The 19,974-nt window shown below is 33.2% G+C and overlaps 1 protein-coding gene across 1 annotated transcript in view; it reads left to right on the top strand.

Moving 5' to 3' along the window:
• Positions 1-6,862: 6,862 nt before the first annotated feature.
• LOC136270124 (kappaPI-actitoxin-Avd3e-like) overlaps positions 6,863-19,974 on the top strand; it is a 173,966-nt gene continuing 160,854 nt past the window's right edge. Inside the window, exon 1 of the mRNA XM_066066699.1 lies at positions 6,863-6,941. Within this exon, the coding sequence (XP_065922771.1) occupies positions 6,897-6,941 (45 nt within the window). The 5' untranslated portion in view covers positions 6,863-6,896. The remainder of the gene's footprint in view (positions 6,942-19,974) is intronic.

Here is a 19,974-nt window from a genome sequence, read left to right as displayed (position 1 = left end):
ACAAACATGTTTCCCATTCAATCAATTTAAAGTATGTTGTAATAGTAGATGTAATCAATCAATTTAAAGTATGTTGTAATTGTACATGTAATGACAAGATAATGTTTCCTTTTTCCCTTAAGAACTTACCTAAAATTTCAAATTTACAGAGCTCCTTGTATGCGTAGTCCGAATACCCTACAGGGAATTGTCCTATTGTTGTAGAAGATGACGTATCGAGCAAAATTAGGACACATTATGTTCATTGGGTTAGGTACGTATCTAAGGTGAAGTACTTTTCCTTAAAACACAACACCATTTCATATTCTCCGGTTGTGTTACGAAAACTGAAAATCCCCAAAACCTAGATGCAAGTTTGGTTCGTTTGTAGCACCTGCAAAAACGGTGAAATTATATATTGATTTAGTCAACCAATAATGCGATTCATACTAAGAATTGGTTTTGTTTATTTCGCTTACAAAGAAATTTTTAACATTATTATGATTACCATAATTGAAAAAAGGAAGTGGATTGAATAATTTATGGATTTTGGTTTTCATACTGTAAATTAAAAAAGTGCACTTCGCAAACGACCATAAATGTTAATCAATTATTAGCAACATACATGTTAGTTAACATTTGTCATTGATTTGACAATATATTCAATGACATGTCCATAAAAAATTAAATCGCAGATATATGCCATTTTTTATATGTCAGCACTATTTTCGTTTACTGAATAGAAGAGATTCATTCAATGTCGCAACTGATAATGTCTCCTTATTGTAAAATCATATAATAGATTTATACAAATGAAAAAAAACCCATGAAATCTATAGTTCTGTTTTTTCATCTACGTTTATTTGAATTCATTTAAGGTGCATTCATTTGTTAAAAAAACCAAAGAAATTCACACAGGATGAATCTCTGCCATTCAGTTAAATGAAAGGTGACTGAAAGGTAACTGAAATGTGGCTGAATGGCATAACTATGCCATTCAGTCACCTTTCCAGACCATTCAGTTATTGTTCAGTCGACTGAATGGCAGAGTTTCATCTTGTGTCAATTTTCAGTGTTTTCAAAGAGTCAATGACTATGATTATATATCTATAAATCTAGATCTTTGATTCTTAATAAATCCTAAAAAATTTTACCACCAACAATTTATTAAACTACAAACCTTAATTTACACTTTACTGCTATATAGTCCATCAGAAAACCTACCCCAGGGATGATTATCCGTTCTATACTGTATAAATATATGATGTATACTCAGGATTTTCCCCAGGTCAACTCCCCACCTTGCTGTCAATTTAACGTTTGCTGATATTGTACACTCTCCCCTTAAATCATTGAGGTAAGATTTTTGTTCATCTACGGCTTTCTGAGCTCCCAATCCATCCTAACCATTGTTGGGATACATCTGCAGCGCTTGTTTATTCAAAGCATTGTTTTCTGTTACAGAGAAACAAAGCAATTATAAACAAAATGGTGCTGCATGTCATTGTATTTGGGAACAGCATACTGTATGTGACAGGGTATTGGCTCGTATATCTTGTAAATTGGAACCAGTTTCTGACCTGTTGCCAGGCAGTGTCCAATGGACCTCTTGCTTAATCTGGGGAAATGAAGCAGACTTCATCAATAAATTGTCATAATATTTTTCGTTTTTTTTATCCCCTTACTTAAATACTGAATGCTGAATGTTTTTTTTAAAAATCAGATGGTATTTTTAATCAATTTTTTTTTAATTCATCTACATGTGTCAATTAGGTAACAAGGGGAATCATAGAATGTTAAACCATGCCTTCCATTTCGTGTACAACACTGCCTTCAATATATTATAGAATATTATTTTTGGGGAATGTTGCGTTGATCCATTAATTGTAAATCGAAGTCCAATGTTCAAATTGTACACGATAAATTTGTTATATCCTCAAACTTACGTTACTTTTGATGAAAAAAAAAGTTGCAACACGTCTATAATCTACAAGACATACCATAAGCTATTGCCAATCCTAACAGCTTCTTGAGTAATAACGCATTCCAAATGATATCCATCAGTATGATTGCCGACTTTTGTTTAATAGAGGAAGATAACAGTAGGAGAAGATTTAAAGAGAAAAAATTGGAAGGTTTTAAGGATGCCTTCCTGATTACAGCATGTACTAATAGGTACATGCTTTCACGGGGTTAGTGAGTTTTACCACAACTTCCGTTTTTCTCGATTATTTGCACTGGCGTCGGAAGCAAATTGAAAGTGGGGGGGGGGGGGGTGGGCTAGACTAATCCTCTCAAATATTAAAAAAATAGTAGGGGGGAGTATACCTATACTTCCCGTAAAAAAAAATTTACTTTCCCAAAATTTTTTTTTCTCAATCCAAAAATCATGAAATTCCTAATCCGGGGGGGGGGGGGGGGGGGGGGGAGTAGTATGCTTGTGAATCCAACTTTTCAATCTTTCAAGGTAAATTTAGAAACAATAATCTTTCCTGCGAGAAAAAGTGGGGGGGGGGGGGGCTGAACCCTCTATTATGCTATGTTTCTAATGGTAAGGTATAAATTTGCAAAAAAATTGGGGGGGGCTAAGCCCCCCCTAGCTCCCCCGGTTCCGACGCCTATGATTTGCACATCTTTGTGAGGATTTTAGTAAAGCATATTTCATTCAGAAAGGTAAAAAAGATTATATAAAATCATCACCCAACTGCATTTAGAAAGATCAGAAGTACACGGCGGCATATAGTTGAGAACAGCAGACACATGATTGAAAAGCGTGTGTGTGACTGGATTTCATATATATTCTATAATATTCATATAGGACAACATTCAGTAAATTGACAATATTATCTTTAAAGAAATGTGTCATTTACGTACAAAATAGCCGTCCTTTGGGATGGCAGAAATATATTTTTTTGGTAGAAATAAAATATTAAGTATTTTTTTAAAATAATTTTTAACGAAGCAAAACATCTTCATCCATAAACACTCCCAAGAGTTATCGCTCTTATTTGTGTGAGTTGTCCATGAAATTATTTTGTAAATTACATCTTAAGGAGGCCGACTTTAGTTTGCATTGCGCGTGTTTTTGCGCATTCTTATATAATACAGTTGATTTATACTTCTTATGAATTTGTTTTCGATATCATTTATAAAATTAAACACAATAAACAAAATACAGTTAGAAATATTTAGATTTTTAAAGGAAATCTTTATTTTTAACACGAATTTTACGTTGTGCGGTAGGGGAGCATTGCCATTGCGCTTTTATGACGTTATGATAAAATAAAGCTTTGTAGGAGTACGTTATAAGAAATTAGAGTTGGTTTAAATTACATATGGTTAAAAGATAAAGAGGTTTGCTATTGTAGTTTTTCCGCAAAAAAACCCAAATCGGCCTCCTTAAAAGAAAAAAGATTACAATACAGACACACACTGTACATGTAACACATTACAAAATGTTCACACAAAGAGAAATAATTTTTCACATATATTTTTGAGTGAATTTATCAAGAACAGATAAAAATGATTTGTTCTTATTTTAACATGTATTTCATATTACTAAAATTACACGTCTAAGGAAAAACAGTTGAATTTAGACAATACATGTATAGTGAATTTACTTTTCAAAGCGCATGTAAGTGAATGTATTTTGGGTCCAATCTGAAATGGATGATGAGTGCTACATTTATACAGAAGTTAAAGGGACTTGGACGGGATTTGAGATCAAAAATTTAATTTTTATTTTTATGTATAAAATGGTTTGTTGGTTGACCAAAATATTAAATGTTAAAGACAAGTTACAAGCGAGATACAGAGGTAAAAATTGATAGTTATGTAAACAAAGCTTGAGTCTTATAGTTGTTTACAAAAAATGTAATGAAGAGTATTACCATTTCTTAGACAAAATGACATGTAAAAAACAAGTTTAACTATTCAATATCTTCTTAAATACTTTTATCAACAAAAGAAAGTTACATTTGATTGAAATTTACACCAAGAAAACGAATATGTAAAAAATGACAAAATTCGAGCTTTGTTTACATAACAAGGAATTGTAAACTTTGTATATTGCATATAACTTGATATTTGAGTTTCAAATTTTGACAGAGCATTATGAACTTTTATATTTATCAGTATAAACATTGAAAATGGATAAAAAAAGAAGAAAATTTAAAGTCAAATCGTGTCCAAGTCCCTTTAAGGCTACATCTTATTTCAAAGTACAGGATGGTACCTGTAGAAGTGGACATGAGTTAGTATTTTAAACATTAAATTAACCTAATCCATAGTATTTAGATAGCATTCACTGATGAAATCCATCTGACACATCAGCAGAATAATGGATTTTAGGGGAGCTAAAATATTAAAAGGGTTTTCTTGCGCGGATCTAAAGGGGTGGGGGTCCCTTAAATAACATTATAAAATTACCAAAACTGTGCACTGGAATCCCCAGCCAAACTAAAATATCCGTCACCCCCACCCCCCACCCCACACTCCCAAAATGGTTTTGGTTCCGCTCATCACACCCCTTTGAAAATGGTTTTGGATCCGCGCATGTGTTTATGTTATGCCTGTTTTTCAGCATTTTACCAGAATACCGGTTTTGGGTTTTTTTTACCATGTTCTAGTAAGGATAAAATAATATAAAATTCAGTCTGACACAGATTAGTCTTGAATGTCAGGTAAAATAAACCGAATAAATGTAATATGTGAGAACCTGTCACTGCTCAAACACGGTAACATGTTGTTTGTGTGGCAGTTAGGATAAAACGTTTAGATACACATTACATATTGTTTACGCATTACACATTATTTGACCAAAACTGTGTAAAAATGTAAAATGTTTAATTTGTCAGTTGCACTAATACAATTGTTGTGGTTTTCAATCGTTTTGGTAAGTCCTGATAATATCGTACAAATTAAAAAGCTAACTATTTACGTTTGCTGCGTTTAAAAGTACACATAATTCGGTCATTCGGTTTATTTTATCTGACATTCAAGCACTAATCTGTGTCAGACTGAATTTTAAATTTTTTGGTCGAGTCATTTTTATTCTCCATCTTTTTATCAGTTCTATACAGCGTACTTGTAGAAGATTTTTTAATATCCGTATAATTTGCTATTTTGCAAAAATACATCAATTCCGATAAAACGTAATATTAATTTTAATGTCAGTGCTTGGTCAAATTGTAACAGGTGCTATATAGAATAGCTAAAAGCAAAATATGACCGAAATACATTTTAAAACATGTCGTTATCATGTTAGAAATTTAATTTTAAAAAATAAAGGACTAAGTGCGGTTTTATGCAATTTTTGTCCCCCAAAATCAAAGTTTTAGAAAAAGCTTTAAAATAAGATAAAAGATAGTTAAAATCATATTGGAAATAAAGGTGTAAAAGGTTATCTCCACAGTGACGTCATAACGTAGCAATGACGTCATGAATATTGCATTATTTTTATAAATTGATGTTTTGTAGCAAAATATGGGTGTTTTCCGATGGTTTTTCGACTGGGAAACATCGAGCGCAAGCTTGCTCAAGTACCATTTTTTAGTATAATATGTATAACTATCTGAAGAAAAACATATTGTAAAATTGCACTTGAGCAGACCTGCGCTCTATACTTCCGAATGCGAAATATAGAGCAAAAATGAGAATATCTCCATTTGTTTGCAACTTTGCGGGAATTAGGTCATTTAGGTGACGTCATAGATAAAAAGCGAGTGAGCAATGATGACTAAAATCAATATTAAAGTCATAGGCATCCTCTTTACAATGATTTGTGAAGATTTCATTTTTATACGATACTATTTAAAAATTGGTTGAAATCGGGGGCAGATATTTGACAATACCGCACATAGTCCTTTGGTTGTTTTTACTGCGATTCGCTATTTACTCAACTAAATAGCAATTGGTCAGGAATGTAGTGTTATTAAAATAAGAGAGAGAGAGAGAGAGAGAGAGAGAGCAAAAGAGAGAGAGAGAGAGAAGTAATAGTGAGAGAAAGATAGACAGACAGAAATTATTAAAGAGAGATATATTGATATAGAGAATCAGACAGACAGACAGAGAAAGAGAGAGAGAGAGAAAGAGAAGCAGAAAGAGAGAGAAGCAGAGAGAGAGAGAGAAAGATAGAGAGAAAGAGAGAGATATGAAAAAAATGAGAGTAAAAGTGAGAGATGAGAGATATATTGAGAAAGAGATAATCAGACAGACAAACAGACAAAAAGAGAGAGAGAGAGACAGAGAGAGAGAAAGATTTAGAGAGATTCTAGCTTTCCTTTTGATCTGCACATGTGTTTAAACGTCATAAAAAGATGTAATGCATTCTGGTAAAATAGTTTTTAATTAATATGAAATACGGTTTAAATAATTGGTTCAAATTATTTTTATAAGTACATCGTAACTTAATATGAAGAAAACAGAAATAAATAATAACTACGTTTTGGTAGATTTACTCAATAGAGAAAATGTGAAGAACGAGTTATCGTTATTAAGAAATAATTTATTCTAAACAAAAATATTAGCTAATATCAATTCTTTAAAAGAATTTTAAGGCCAATATTTACACTTAAAAAAAAAAAAAACCAAATCCTCCCCCCCCCAAAAAAAACCCCACCATATTCAACAAATATAGGATGAGCTGGGGAAACAAAGCAATTTACTAAAAATGAAATGGAAATCCCCCATCAAGTAATAGAAGCATAAATAATAAGGATGTCCAAAAATCGTTACAGGTAAAATGTTGCAATACTGTCTACACTGAAATATACGAGCTTGCGGTAATTGCACGACATGGTATTTGCCACGCTTCAGGGGCTGATTATGACGTTTAATAAAAACGCTAATGATTGCCTAGGTATAAACAGGTTGAAATCAAGTGGAAACCAAACAAACCCAGATCAGGATACAGAAACATGTCGCGAGTTTTATCTCTCTGTGTGTTACTCTTTATCACAGTGGTAAGATTTTAGTATCTCTTTATTTTATTGATGTGAAGGAAATTTCTATTTTGTTTTCATATGTTAAAAACAATAATGAATTTAGAAATGAAAATTAGTATCGGCTACAGGTAAACTATTTTCGTATTTTTAGGAGGGCGGAGGGTTTGATTTTATCAAAAAATAATTACCGAATTGTTGTTTATTATAAAATAGTTTTACTTCAGTTCATTATATTTTTGCTCTGTGAATTATTTTATTGTGAAATTGTAAATTCATTCAAATGTTTATTATATTGTCGATTAATCATAAATGTAATGACATCGTGAACACCTTTTATGAACATGTATATTATGTCTTTGGCATCGGAAACAATAATCAAACAAATGTATTCTTTTTACGTAGGCCGTTGTGAGCGGACAACCTCCTCCCCCAGTAACAGGTAACACACTTTTCCAGTACCAAAAAAAAATCCTTCGTTTTTGCTGTTATACCAAAAATGAAGAAAACTAGAGCAGAGCTCGTGGCAAAGCCACGAGTAGGTCTTCCGTTGTTGCTGCGAGTAGAAAATGTATATGATTTGCTGTAATATGATTATAATGACTAATGACTTAACTTTCACTTGTGCTTCTGTTAAAGAAATCTGTTGTGATTGAGAACCTGTAAAAAGACAGGAAGAAAATGTTTTAGGAAAACTATTTGTCGAACACAGTTTGTGTAATTGTTTTGAAAACTCTTTAAAGCCCTGTTACACCAAGTTGCGTTCCCAGGGCGTGTTTACGGCGTTGTAATGGAATCGCCGTAGGATCGCAAGTAAAATTCAGAAAAGATATCCAATCTTATTTAAAAATTTTACAAGTGAAAATGTCACGGCATCCTGACAGCGACTGACGTGTTCTTACAGAGCTCCAAACTACGTTTCCACAGAGTTCTACTTGGCGATTGACTGCGCTCTCGCTGGGTATCCGCTGAGCGCTCATGACGTGCAAGGAGTTTTTACCGCGCGTCCACGGCGTGCTCTGCGCGCTGACTGCGTGCACATGCGCTGTTGGAGACTTTACGGCGCTGTCACAGCGACCTTACTCCACTACGGCGTGTTTATCAGAACGCAGAGCCACGGCGCGTACTTTGTGCATGTTCAAAGTGCGTGCCGTCGCATGGCGTTCTAAAATGTTCTAAGATATCCCACCGCGGCGAAGGAAGATGCCGTTGCGTTGTTCCGGCGCTGTAGGAGACTCTAGTTCGTTTACCATGGCGTTTTACATTATTCAATGATGCAGCGGGATCGCCGTGAAGACGCAGCTCCAGTGTGACAGGGGTTTAAACAATGAAAAGTTTAATGGCGAGTTAAAATTTTAAGGGTAGTAAGGGTTGTTATATACTTGTACTCATGATTCATGCAAAAAATGTATTTTTTTTTAAAACGAACCCGCCATAAAAAAAAAAACCCACGTAACTTGTGTAATTAAATTTTTTGAAGACTATGTGCAAGTTTAAAATGGTTGCGTGCTGTCAAAATTTGGAAACTTTGTGAAAATGAAAGTCTTATTGTTTGATAATTGACCACTTTAAAGAAAGCACCCTTCGAACTGTTGATTAATTACATAACAATTGATGATCTGTAGCCATAAATAACCTGGGGGTATATATGTTCTGAGCTGTGTGCGCTGAATCGACCTAAATCTGACCATTTTTAAAAAGTTACTCAAGACACATCTTTTTAAATTAGCGTTTTATAATTGACCCTTTCATCAGTTTAATTAGATCTTCAGTCTTTAATCTGTGCTGAAAATGTTTTATGAATATTTTAAAAACTGTTTAGCCTATTTTCTATATGTAAACCTCTTTTTAAAGATTTTTATGCCTATAATAACTCAACCAATTTTATTTGTGTATGTTCATGTGTAGTTTTAACTTATTATGTAAAGCGCTTTAAAGTTATTTTCTTATATTTAGCGCTATATAAATGTCATAAGCAATGAGTGGGTCTTCCGTTAGTGTCGAGAGTGAAGCTAAAAGTTCCTGTAAGAACCGAAGTTCTAAAACCAACTACAAGAGTAAATAAAGGAAAGAGATAAAACAAATCGAATAATTATTGGTACGACTTAACAAAATCCGAATGATTTCAAGACCGAATTAACAGAAACCTTAACAATTTCAAGAACAACTTAATTTTAAAAAATATCCCGAATGTGTTCAAGTACGAATTAACAATTTCCAAAATAGTTTAGGTACGAGTTAATTAAACTTTGAACATAACGCTATTCTTTAAACCAAGAACGCAGAATCAAAATTTCCGGAAAACTCAAATTTTAAATCCCAATTTCTCTATGTTGCATCTTCCGATTTTAAAACGAATTTAAGATTTAAATTAAGCTTTATAAAAGCTCCTTTTTGCTTTTAGCAATAACATAGAATTATTGCTCGGAAAAGAGTTATTTTAAAAACAAGACTTAATAGCCCTTCTGGCCTCGAATTCGATGGGTCAGACCCTTATTCTTGATATCAAATAAAAGGTCTTGCAAATATAAACGTATTTTGTTCTACAAGTGTTCACGAATTGTTAACCGTGCTCGAGATATATGAACAACTGTGTTTTAGGGGCTGTCCCCTAACTTGAGGGGCCAACCCCTTATTTATGATATCACGAATTATTAACCGTTCTCAAGATATCTGTACAAATGTGTTTTAAGGGCTGACCCTTAAACTCCTTAATGGGGTCATAACCAAAACATTTAAAGTAGCATATTGTACAGAACATTATTTTGAGCAACTTTTGTTCTACATTGATTTTTAAAATATTTCTCCTTTTTCAGATATTAATAATCATGGTTTTGAACTTCTGGCCCCTTGAAACCCCTAATTACGTAACATGACTTACATATGGTAATTTATAGATAAATAGCTGTACAATGAACACTTTTGTTTCTATAATTGATAACAAATTATTGTTCAGTAAAGAGTTATTGTAAAAAGACTTTAGAGCCCTCTTGGCCCCTAACTTGAGGGGCCATCCCCTATTCTTTAATATAAGATGACAGTTCAGGTACATCGTAACAACTTTTGCATTACATGTTTTAACAAATTATTAACAGGTAAATAGATATTTTACAAAACGTGTTAAAATTTTGCCAAAATTTTTGGTGCTAATTTTTTGACCTTGATCGAGCTTCGGTGCCTTGTACATTTTTCACAGTGTCAAATACAGAAGATCATCTACAGACATAAATCTGCATATTCATGAAAGTTTCACTTTTTTATAACCATTAGTTTCGGAGGAGCTACGTGGACAAAATAGCCCTTAAAAATTCACAAAATCTTGAAAATCTCAAACCGGAAGTGACGTCATCAGCTCATTTGAAACTAGCAGGCACGTTTAATGCTCTATCAACCCTGTAAATTTCGTGAAAATCGACCAAATAGTTTTTGAGTAATAGCGTTCGAAAAATGACAGAGGAAAAAATAATATAAAATAACTAGAGCAAAGCTCAATGCAAAGCAACGAGTGGGTCTTCCGTTAATGTCGAAAATAGAGCTAGAAGTTTCTGTGAGAAGCAGAGTTCTTCAACCAATAAACATAAGTAACTATGACAAAGGAGAAAAAATCGAATTATTCTTGGTACGAGTTAACAAAATCCGAATGATTCTTAGTACGAATTTACAAAAACCTTATCGATTTCAAGAACGACCTAGCAAATACAAATCCGAATGTGTAAATCTACGATTTAACAATTATCGAATAATTTTAGGTACGAGTTAATCTAACTTTGAGCGTAAAACTATTTTCTTAACCAAGAATGTGGAATCAAAATTTCCGGAAAAATCAATTTTTAGACCCCTTTATTAAACGAAAGCCAATGAAATTTGAAACAATTTTTGCATTACATGTTTTAACAAAATATTCATACATCAAAATATATTACAGAAAATGTGCGTACAATTTCGTGAAAGAATTTGGTGCAAAGATTCAGGTTCAGGCGAGCTTCGAGGCTTTAGTAATTTTCATCATTGGAAGCATGGAGGTACATCTACATACATTCATCTACAATCACTGAAAAATTTAAGCTTCCATCTCCATTAGTTTTGAAAAAGGTGCGTGGACAAAATGACCCTTAAAAATGTGCAAAATCGTCAATATCTGAAACCGGAAGTGACATCATCGTTTAAAAATTTTATAATATGTAGCGCCGATCATGCTTTATCAGTCCTAAAAATTTTATGCGAATCGGTTGGATAGTTTTTGAGAAATAGCAGACAAACTGATCACTATAGGGCACTGCTTAAATATGCTTTTCTATCTGACTGGAAAATAGTTTCCGTGATGTCTGTCCATGATGAATAGTCATCAAAACCATTCACCAGCAGCATCCGATTTCCCTCCTTTTCAAACTCGGAAAACCTCTGATGTAATCCGATCACTACATTAAATTCTAAGTCTGATAACTCTGATTTGTTTATCGTAGAAAAATTCTGCATTGCAGACAAATAAAGTTTTTTTTTTATAATATTATACATATTTACTGACTATTTGGATGATAACAAGTTTATTGTCCCCCTCGACAGCAACTATTTTTCTCAACTTCGCCTCATGATATACTGCTAGTTGCTGTCTTACTACATTTTCATAGCCAGTAAAAAGGTATATAATGTTACATTCACCTACATTCCGAATTATATAACCTCCCATTGGTTACCGGCAATATTTCTGTTTAATCAACACAACAGTCATAGCTGCAAGTTTCACAATTTACTTCATCTTCTCATGCACTTATCATTAGGAGCTTTCATATTGCATACCAATTCAAACAAAAGACATCACTCTAACTAAAGATAATCATTAAAATTCATTTCATGAATCATTACAACATTCATAAGCCTTCAAGTACAGCAACTCTCTATATATTAGCCCCATCGCAACTTCTCGGGCCTTTCCGGCAAGCTCGGAAAAACACCTCGAATGTATTTCCTAGGCGTCCATGACAACCCCCCTTTTTATAAAACTTGATATAAATAGAACACATTTTACGATCTGTTGAGATGTGAGCTATATTTCATTAAAGTAAACGATATACACTAACATATAACAGAGAAGCGACATACAAGACTGTCTAGCCGATACCTATTTTAATGGGAAGTGACTCCATTTTGTACAAAATTCTAACATCCGGTGATGTTAATACATTTGAGGTGTTTTTCCGAGCTTGCCGGAAAGGCCCGAGAAGTTGTGATTGTATATTAGCCATCCAAACAGTGTCAAAGTATAATATTTTGCTATACCATTTCTAATCAAATGAATTCTACTGGGGTTTTTTTGCAAATAAATTTAGCGAGGTTTCTTTTCTTTCGTTTCTTATATATAACATGTTTTCAAACAATATTATGTAAAATTCCATGAACAAATTTACAAAGCTTTGGATTTTGGTTGCACATTTAAAAAAAGAGGGATTGATAATACATGCTCATTTTGAAATTCAACGCATTGTTGATTTCTTTTACTAGACAGAGATATTTAGAAAATGTTGTTGCTCTGTGACGATTTGCCAAATTTAGAAGCATCTGTGTGTGTGTGAGAGAGAGAGAGAGAGAGAGAGAGAGAGAGAGAGAGAGAGAGAGAGAGAGAGAGAGAGAGAGAGAGAGAGAGAGAGAGAGAGAGAGAGAGAGAGAGAGAGAGGCACGTGCAGTAAAAATTATTACATACATTTGTCCTACTGTAACATGTGTAAAAATTGTTTACAATGTAGATGTGACATGCATGTAAAGTATACCTAAAATGAATCAATATATATAAAAGATAAACTAATCTTAAACAAAAATTACAATGGTTCTGTGAAATAATTAAATATTGAGAAGAATGGTTTATAGATATCAGGGAACATTAACCTAAAATCTTGATATGATATGAAATTCTTTTCATCTTGCACTCTGTTTTACATGCTCTTTCACGAGCGATAACTATATATAACAGAGGGCCAGGCGAAAGGTCTAATTTTGATTAGATTGAATATTTACCATGTCAAATATATTCATTTAATTAAGCACAAGCCTGTCTGAGTTTTTTAACTTATAAATTAAGTGAAGGCGATATGGAAAAGATTTGCTATATTAAAATATTTAGGGTAAAGTTATCATCATGCAAACATGCACTCTAATCACAACATTCTACTCCCACCCCTTTTAATAGCACTGTTTTACAGTGTGTGTTGTGTTGTTCAACATGTTCAATACACAATAAGACATACATATACATAATAATAAAATAGAAATTTAAAAGAGTGATGTGCAAAACATACACGTGAAAATACACTGGACAGATAATATTCCGAGATTCCTCTGACTTAAACGCCCGTTTTCATTTTGTGACGGACGTCAAAAGCGAAGTTTAGAGTCAGGGGAATCTCGGATTAGATTGAAAAGTGCATATACTTTGAAAAGAAAAAGTCAACACGACATATCCTGTATTGAAACATACCTTTATAATCTGTCATACATTAGTTAAGCTGAATTTTCCACTATCGACGACTTGCAGGCCATGCTTCTTTTAAAAATGTTGACACACCGCTATCAGCTGTTGTTTGGAGTCAAAACATGGCGAGTTGACATGGCGAATCGTACGATAATTATTTCGATTAAAACTAATACGTTTGTGTTTTAATATGTAGAGCACAGATTAACATGCATTACATTAATGCATTTATTTTCAAGTAGATAATCACAATAAATATATATTCATATTTGAAACCTTTACTACCCTATATTTAGTTATCCAATCTACACTGTACGTGTTGTTCAACAACTGGAAGATCCGCGACAATCAGACTAGGCTTAAATATTGCTTAAATAATTCAGAAAAGACTTTCGATCGTTTTTCGCTAATAGAGGCAGGATCTGTGTCTTCAATTCCAGCTGCTTTGTTATTGTTATGATTCCTGTCGATAAAATTTTCTCTTTTTCCAAATGAAGTTTACACATTCAACGTAATTATCAATCGAATTAACGAAATCGTTTCAATAAACACTCTAATTAACTGTTGAAAAAACAGAGTTCGGTTTTATGACCTGCACGAATTGTTTTCAGCGGAGTTACTTTCAGACAGTTTTCAGCATTAGATTCAGCTTAATAGGCTCTATAAAATTTATATGCGTTTTTTATTTGATCAAAAAATTCAAATTTTCGAAAAATTAGATTCACTTTTGGTTCGGACTGGAAGTGACTGATTTTCATTTCCAGCCTTATTGCACAGGTAAATTGACCAATTCATAACCACGAAAAATTTCAAGCCTTTATCTTAAAACGTTTTTGAGAAATGTCGCGAACAAAATGACTTTTTTAAAACTTAAAAAACGACGTTACGTAAAAACGAAAGTGACGTTATCATCGAAACTTTAACATCGATGACGGAAAATAGTTGCACATAATCTCTGAAAGTTTCATTACAATCAGTTGAAAATGTTTTGAGTTATGAAGCCGAAAAGGAGTCAGGAAAAAAAGAAAAAGAAAAAACATAATAATGAAAAAGAAACCGAAGAATAACAAGAGGGTCTTCCGTTGGAAACGGAAGACCCTAATAATAAAAAGAAACCGTAGAATAACAAGAATAACGTTGAAAACTGAAGACCCTAATAATATAAAGAAACCGTAAAAAAACAAGAGGGTCTTCTGTTGGAAACGGAAGACCCTAATAATGAAGAATTACCATCAGAATCAGTACAAGGTCTTCCGTTGAAAACGGAAGACCTTAATGAATTTTCATTATCAGATTTAACACACTAGATAATTTCATTTTTTGAAGAAAAAAACGTACTTTCAAATTAACGGGTTTTTATATTTGTATTATTTAAGAAAAAGGGAATCATTTTTTTTAATATATGAGGGGATAATTTCAGTCGGGGCGTGGTTAAATCCAATGAAGTCTGAGGGGCTTTATGATATATTTGAACACGCTCCGACCGCAATTATCATCTCAAAATATTCAAAACGTATTTCCTTATTGCTTATATTTATATTCAGCGGTGCAGCCAATGCCGATTTTTTGTTATGCTATGAGACACACTCATTTAGTGTCACTCAAGTTTCATGAGGTTCCTGGGTTTAGGGCACAAAATTGTTTCGTAATGTTATCACAGACAAAAACATTTTAGAATGCAAATATAAATTTATAAATAAAAAAAGAGTGGCAAAATGTTCTCCATAATAATTGCAACGTAATGAATTCATACTCCCTCAAACAGCACCTGTTTCGTACATCTGACCTTTGTATCTCAGCCTCTAGGAAACAATAAATATTTATCTAGACTGCTTATGCGTAGTGTTTAATAAAAATCTGCGTCATTAAATCAGATCTATATTGAAAGTCCTGTTTATTAGCTAAATGACAAAGCGTGGTTATTAGGCAAGTATCCTATTACACATTAACTTAAATTTGAATAACAGATACGAATTCTAAGCAATCTCCTAAACCTGCTTTAATCCTTTGGTTCAAATTTAATAATAATAATAAATCAATCCGAAGTATAAATAGAATATTGTTACAAGAAGGCTTCCATTTTACATAAAGTTATGCAACACAATAATTGTAATGCCTTTTAAAATGCTGAATAAGTTTCTTTTAATGTGCGTTTGTTCTGTTTACCTTTTAAAAAAAAATGAAACAATAGATAGATAAGAGAAATCTTTAAAATTGAAAAAAAGGTATTGCATAGAGGGAATGTACTATTATGTTTGTGGTCTGATTATTATGTACTTAACAAGAAGAAATTAACGTAATAACATACTTCTGATGGGCCGCTGGTGCTAGATTATTGTGAACAAACTTTTTTCGCAATGATTTTATTTCACGACTCACTACCGATGAACTAGTTTGCGATGAATATTGTTCGCGACAAAGCCTTATTCAGACCCAAGGTGCTGAAATAACTATGTAACAAGGACTAGTTCGCAGAGAGAAATTTTCGCGACATCGAGGTACTCGCGAAGTTTGCAAAAACTTCTAAACTAAAAGTTGGTTTACAGTTATAAAATAACTCTACAAAATAATTTAAATGATAAAAAAAAATGTACATTATAAGTGTACATTTAAACAATTGTAAAACTACTTAGAACTTAATAATTCAATAAAAACACTTTCAAAAACGTACATGAATCTAAACAAGTGAAATATTAACTATTGTGAGGGATATCGTTTGAAAAAAAGGACATCAAATGATTGTTCCCTCTATACAGAGGGTTTTTTCCGACTGTGTTTCTTCAACCTTCTACACTTGCATACAGTTTTTCCCGTATTGAAGTATCTTAGACAATATTTTAATTAGATGCCTATTCTTATAAACACTGTTATTTAAAAAAATTAATTCGCCCAATCTTTTTTACACTTGCCAGGTCCAAAGAGACGAATATAAAACGGGATGAATATTTCCCTGATGCAGTATATTACCAATGTTTTTTTTATAGCTCATACTTTGATTACCTATGTTACAGGTCCATGTAGTCTTTCTGCTGATCCCGGACCCTGTAGAGGTATTTGCTCTCGATTTTATTTTGACGCTAGCCGGGGCTTCTGTCGTCCGTTCATGTATCGCTGTTGCGGAGGAAACGCCAATGCCTTTAAATCAAGGATGCTCTGTGAACGTTCCTGTCAACCGCGTCGTAAGTTCAACTCTTTACGATTTTTATCTTCTATCAGTTGAGTGATAATTGCGATTTTTCTGTGAAAACACGTTTTCATAAATGAATTTAATAAACTGTACCTTGTCTCTGTACAATTTTTTGTAATTTGACAATTTTTAACATGAGGTCTATAGAATGCATAACACATCATCAACTTAATTTACATGTACGAGACAACCGCATTAACCTTTGTTGAATGCTTACAATATCATAAAGGTTTGTTGGTTACATGTAACTGTCATGAACTTAATGCTGACTGAATGTCTTGAACCCAACCTAACACCAGAGTAAACCCCAACTAAACCCTGGGTTTACGTTTTGAGTTACTTGGGGTTTACTCTGGGTTTACCTTTGGAAAATTTGGGTCCACTCCGGGGGGTTTACTTTGGGTTTACTCTGGGTTTAGTTTGGGTTTACTTTTAAATTGCTTTTGAGGTCAATCGTATGCACTGAAGTGTGAAGCAGACTAGTATTTTATTTTACCATCCTACTGCCTGTAATTCCTACCCTTTCTATATTCCGAATACGCAGTTAGCGTCTGCTTTCAGGGGTATACGTCTGACTGGGTTTACTCTCTGTGTCCACTCTGGGTTTACTCAGGGTCCACTCTAGTAAACCCAAAGTAAACCCAGAAAGTAAACCCAGGGTTTAGTTGGGGTTTACTTTATGTTAGGTTGGGTCTGATCGGTACTGTAAATATTGATTTTGTTAATGTTGATTAGTGTTTCATTTACCGGTATTTATGATTTTTACATTTTTTTTTTAAAAAGTAAAAATACAAGTCTGACCTCTCTGCCTCTTATAACATCTCTTCTAATTCTTTAAATTGATTCGTTTCTAACGGTTTTTAACTACATGTATAATGGGTGGCTCAGTGGATTTGAGATTAGGGTTTTGACATTATTATTTCCCTTACCCTACAATTACCTCACAACACATTTTGTCAAGTCTTCTCGAGTTGTTTCAGTAAAGAAGTAATGTGAGTAAAACTGTTAACAATCTTTATTTATAGACGTACAACATCGACTAAAAACAGTCCATTCATTTTAAGATAACTGAGTCCGTGAGTGAACTGACATTCGAAAAAAGATATTAATGTTATGGAGTTATATTTACTATATTTTCACTTCATTAGTTACTTTTACAGCTGTGGTGTTGAAAACCTTAAGTATTCAAAAATTAGTTTTTATCAGTCTACTATATGGTCCCCTTTTCTTTGTGGTAACGGTAAGGCAAACTATGGTTGCGAATGCTATTTTGCCATTTTTTCTTGAAACGGTCAATACATCTAATCCCTTTAAAACGTTTCTGGTTGCTACATATCTTCAGTAAAATGAAACAGAGTTGATGATATGGGAAATAATGACAGCATTGATGCGATATTGTTGACTTTTAAGTTTCAGGTTGTCGTAACAAAGCCTGCGTTGTAGGCGCTTGTACTAACCAAAAATGCGATAACTTTCCGGAAGCCATTTGCTTGTAAGTACATGTTTAACGAATCAAAGTAAGTGTGATTAATATGACATATGCTTTTAAGGTGTTTAGTTATTGGTTTCAAAGCTGTACATGAATACAATTATATGGAAATGCAAATTAAATCTAGATGCTGTCATTAGACAGTAATACCCGCACCATGTGTTTGCCCCTAAATAACACTGTTTTGTACCAGTTTAATTAAACATGAAGGCTATATGCAAGCTCCGGTAATACAATTAAAATTTATAATTTTCATAACTGAAGGATGAGATCCCTACTCATATGAAATACACATTGTGACATGAGCAGCACTTTATGTGCAATTTGGGGTAGAACTGTTTGCAGTGCATTTTCAGTTAATCAAAAATCTTAACATTTTATGTCATAGAAAAATAATGGTCTATATAATGATTACAAACACAATTAAAGATTAAATTATGCCCCCTCCCCGTGGCGGTTGCCGGTTTTAGATTTGCTTCTGTGTGCCTACATGAACATCATCGTGTGCACAGATTTAGAGAAGGGGTGGGAGTGAGGGGTCCAGACCCCCCCCCCCCCCCCCCTCCATGAAAATTCATTTATATCAATTGTAAAATTACCAAAAATACACCTTGGACCCCAATGCTCTTACAGACATGAAAACGCTCTAACCCACTGCGCTTCAATGTTAGGTAACATTATTTGAGGGGTAAATATTTAATCAATATTTAATATACTTTATTGTTTATCTCAATAGAAAGTATACATGTAAATCACTATATGCAGGTGTCCTGTACCACCTTCAAGCTGTTATTTACCTAATAGATTTGAAGAATAGGTCATAAAAATACATGCATGTTACAAATGAATGATCTTTGTCTGAAGTTACGTACACAACACAGGTCTGAATGTCTCATTAGCGGGTACTAGTTTTATCCAGCTCATCGATTAGATGGGTTCACGTGTATACATACATGGGTGTTGCTAAAATGCGGAACGGAAAGCGGAACGGAAGTGAAAACGGAAAATCTTATCTAATGTTATTTACCTCATAGATTTGTTAATCATGCTAAAACGATATACTTTATGTACCTTTTTAATTTTTTTTGAAAGATTAGCAATATTAGATTATTTATTCAAGAATATTTATTTCCTCAAAATTAACAGTACATGCATTGACCACCATATATTCTGTCCAAAAATATCCTCGATTCACTTTTTGCTGTATATTTATATATACCTCAGGGTTCAAGCGATTCTCTTTTAGAAGAGCATTAAACATTCTCATTATTCTTTCGTTAGAACGTCCTCTCTAGCTTATCAGCTGGTATAAATACACGGCTAAAAATGAAGAAGTCTACGGGGTTTTGCATTTCAACAGACCCGGATGATAGTGTTGAAAAATTGTTCAAGGTCTTCTGAGTGACTTCCAAATGTAGAAAAGATGTCAACATTTTTCATTATAAACCGCCCAAATGTGCTGCATGAATAGTTTGGGATCGACATACTATAGTCCCAATATATAATCGGAAAATCAAACCAGGCAACGTCTAGAGCTCTTTATTTGGATCATATGTATATAGCTGCTTGAATAAACAACTGCTTAGTAATGCAAACGTAAACAAAATTGCATTGCTAAAAATACTAGTTTCACAAATTACTAGTTTCACAAATTACCGGGTATTTTAATGTTTACTGTATTTTAATTTTTAATGTCGTCAGTCCTACGGATTTTTTTTCTTCCATCTCAATGATACTGTATCGTCTGTATGATAAAAGATCGTCTAGAACACCGAAAATTCAATTTTGATGTAAGTATATACTTGTACATCATATTTAAAATATAAAAATACTCAAAACACGCATAAAACGCTTTCACTAACTGCGTACGTAACGCTGATATCCCAGCAATACCATATAAGAAAAATAAGTAAAA

The sequence above is a fragment of the Magallana gigas genome, chromosome 1 (assembly GCF_963853765.1).
Source record: "Magallana gigas chromosome 1, xbMagGiga1.1, whole genome shotgun sequence".
Classification (NCBI taxonomy): Eukaryota; Metazoa; Mollusca; class Bivalvia; order Ostreida; family Ostreidae; genus Magallana; species Magallana gigas.
Note: the sequence above shows the minus strand (reverse complement) of the source record. Positions and strands in the feature narration are given on the sequence as shown.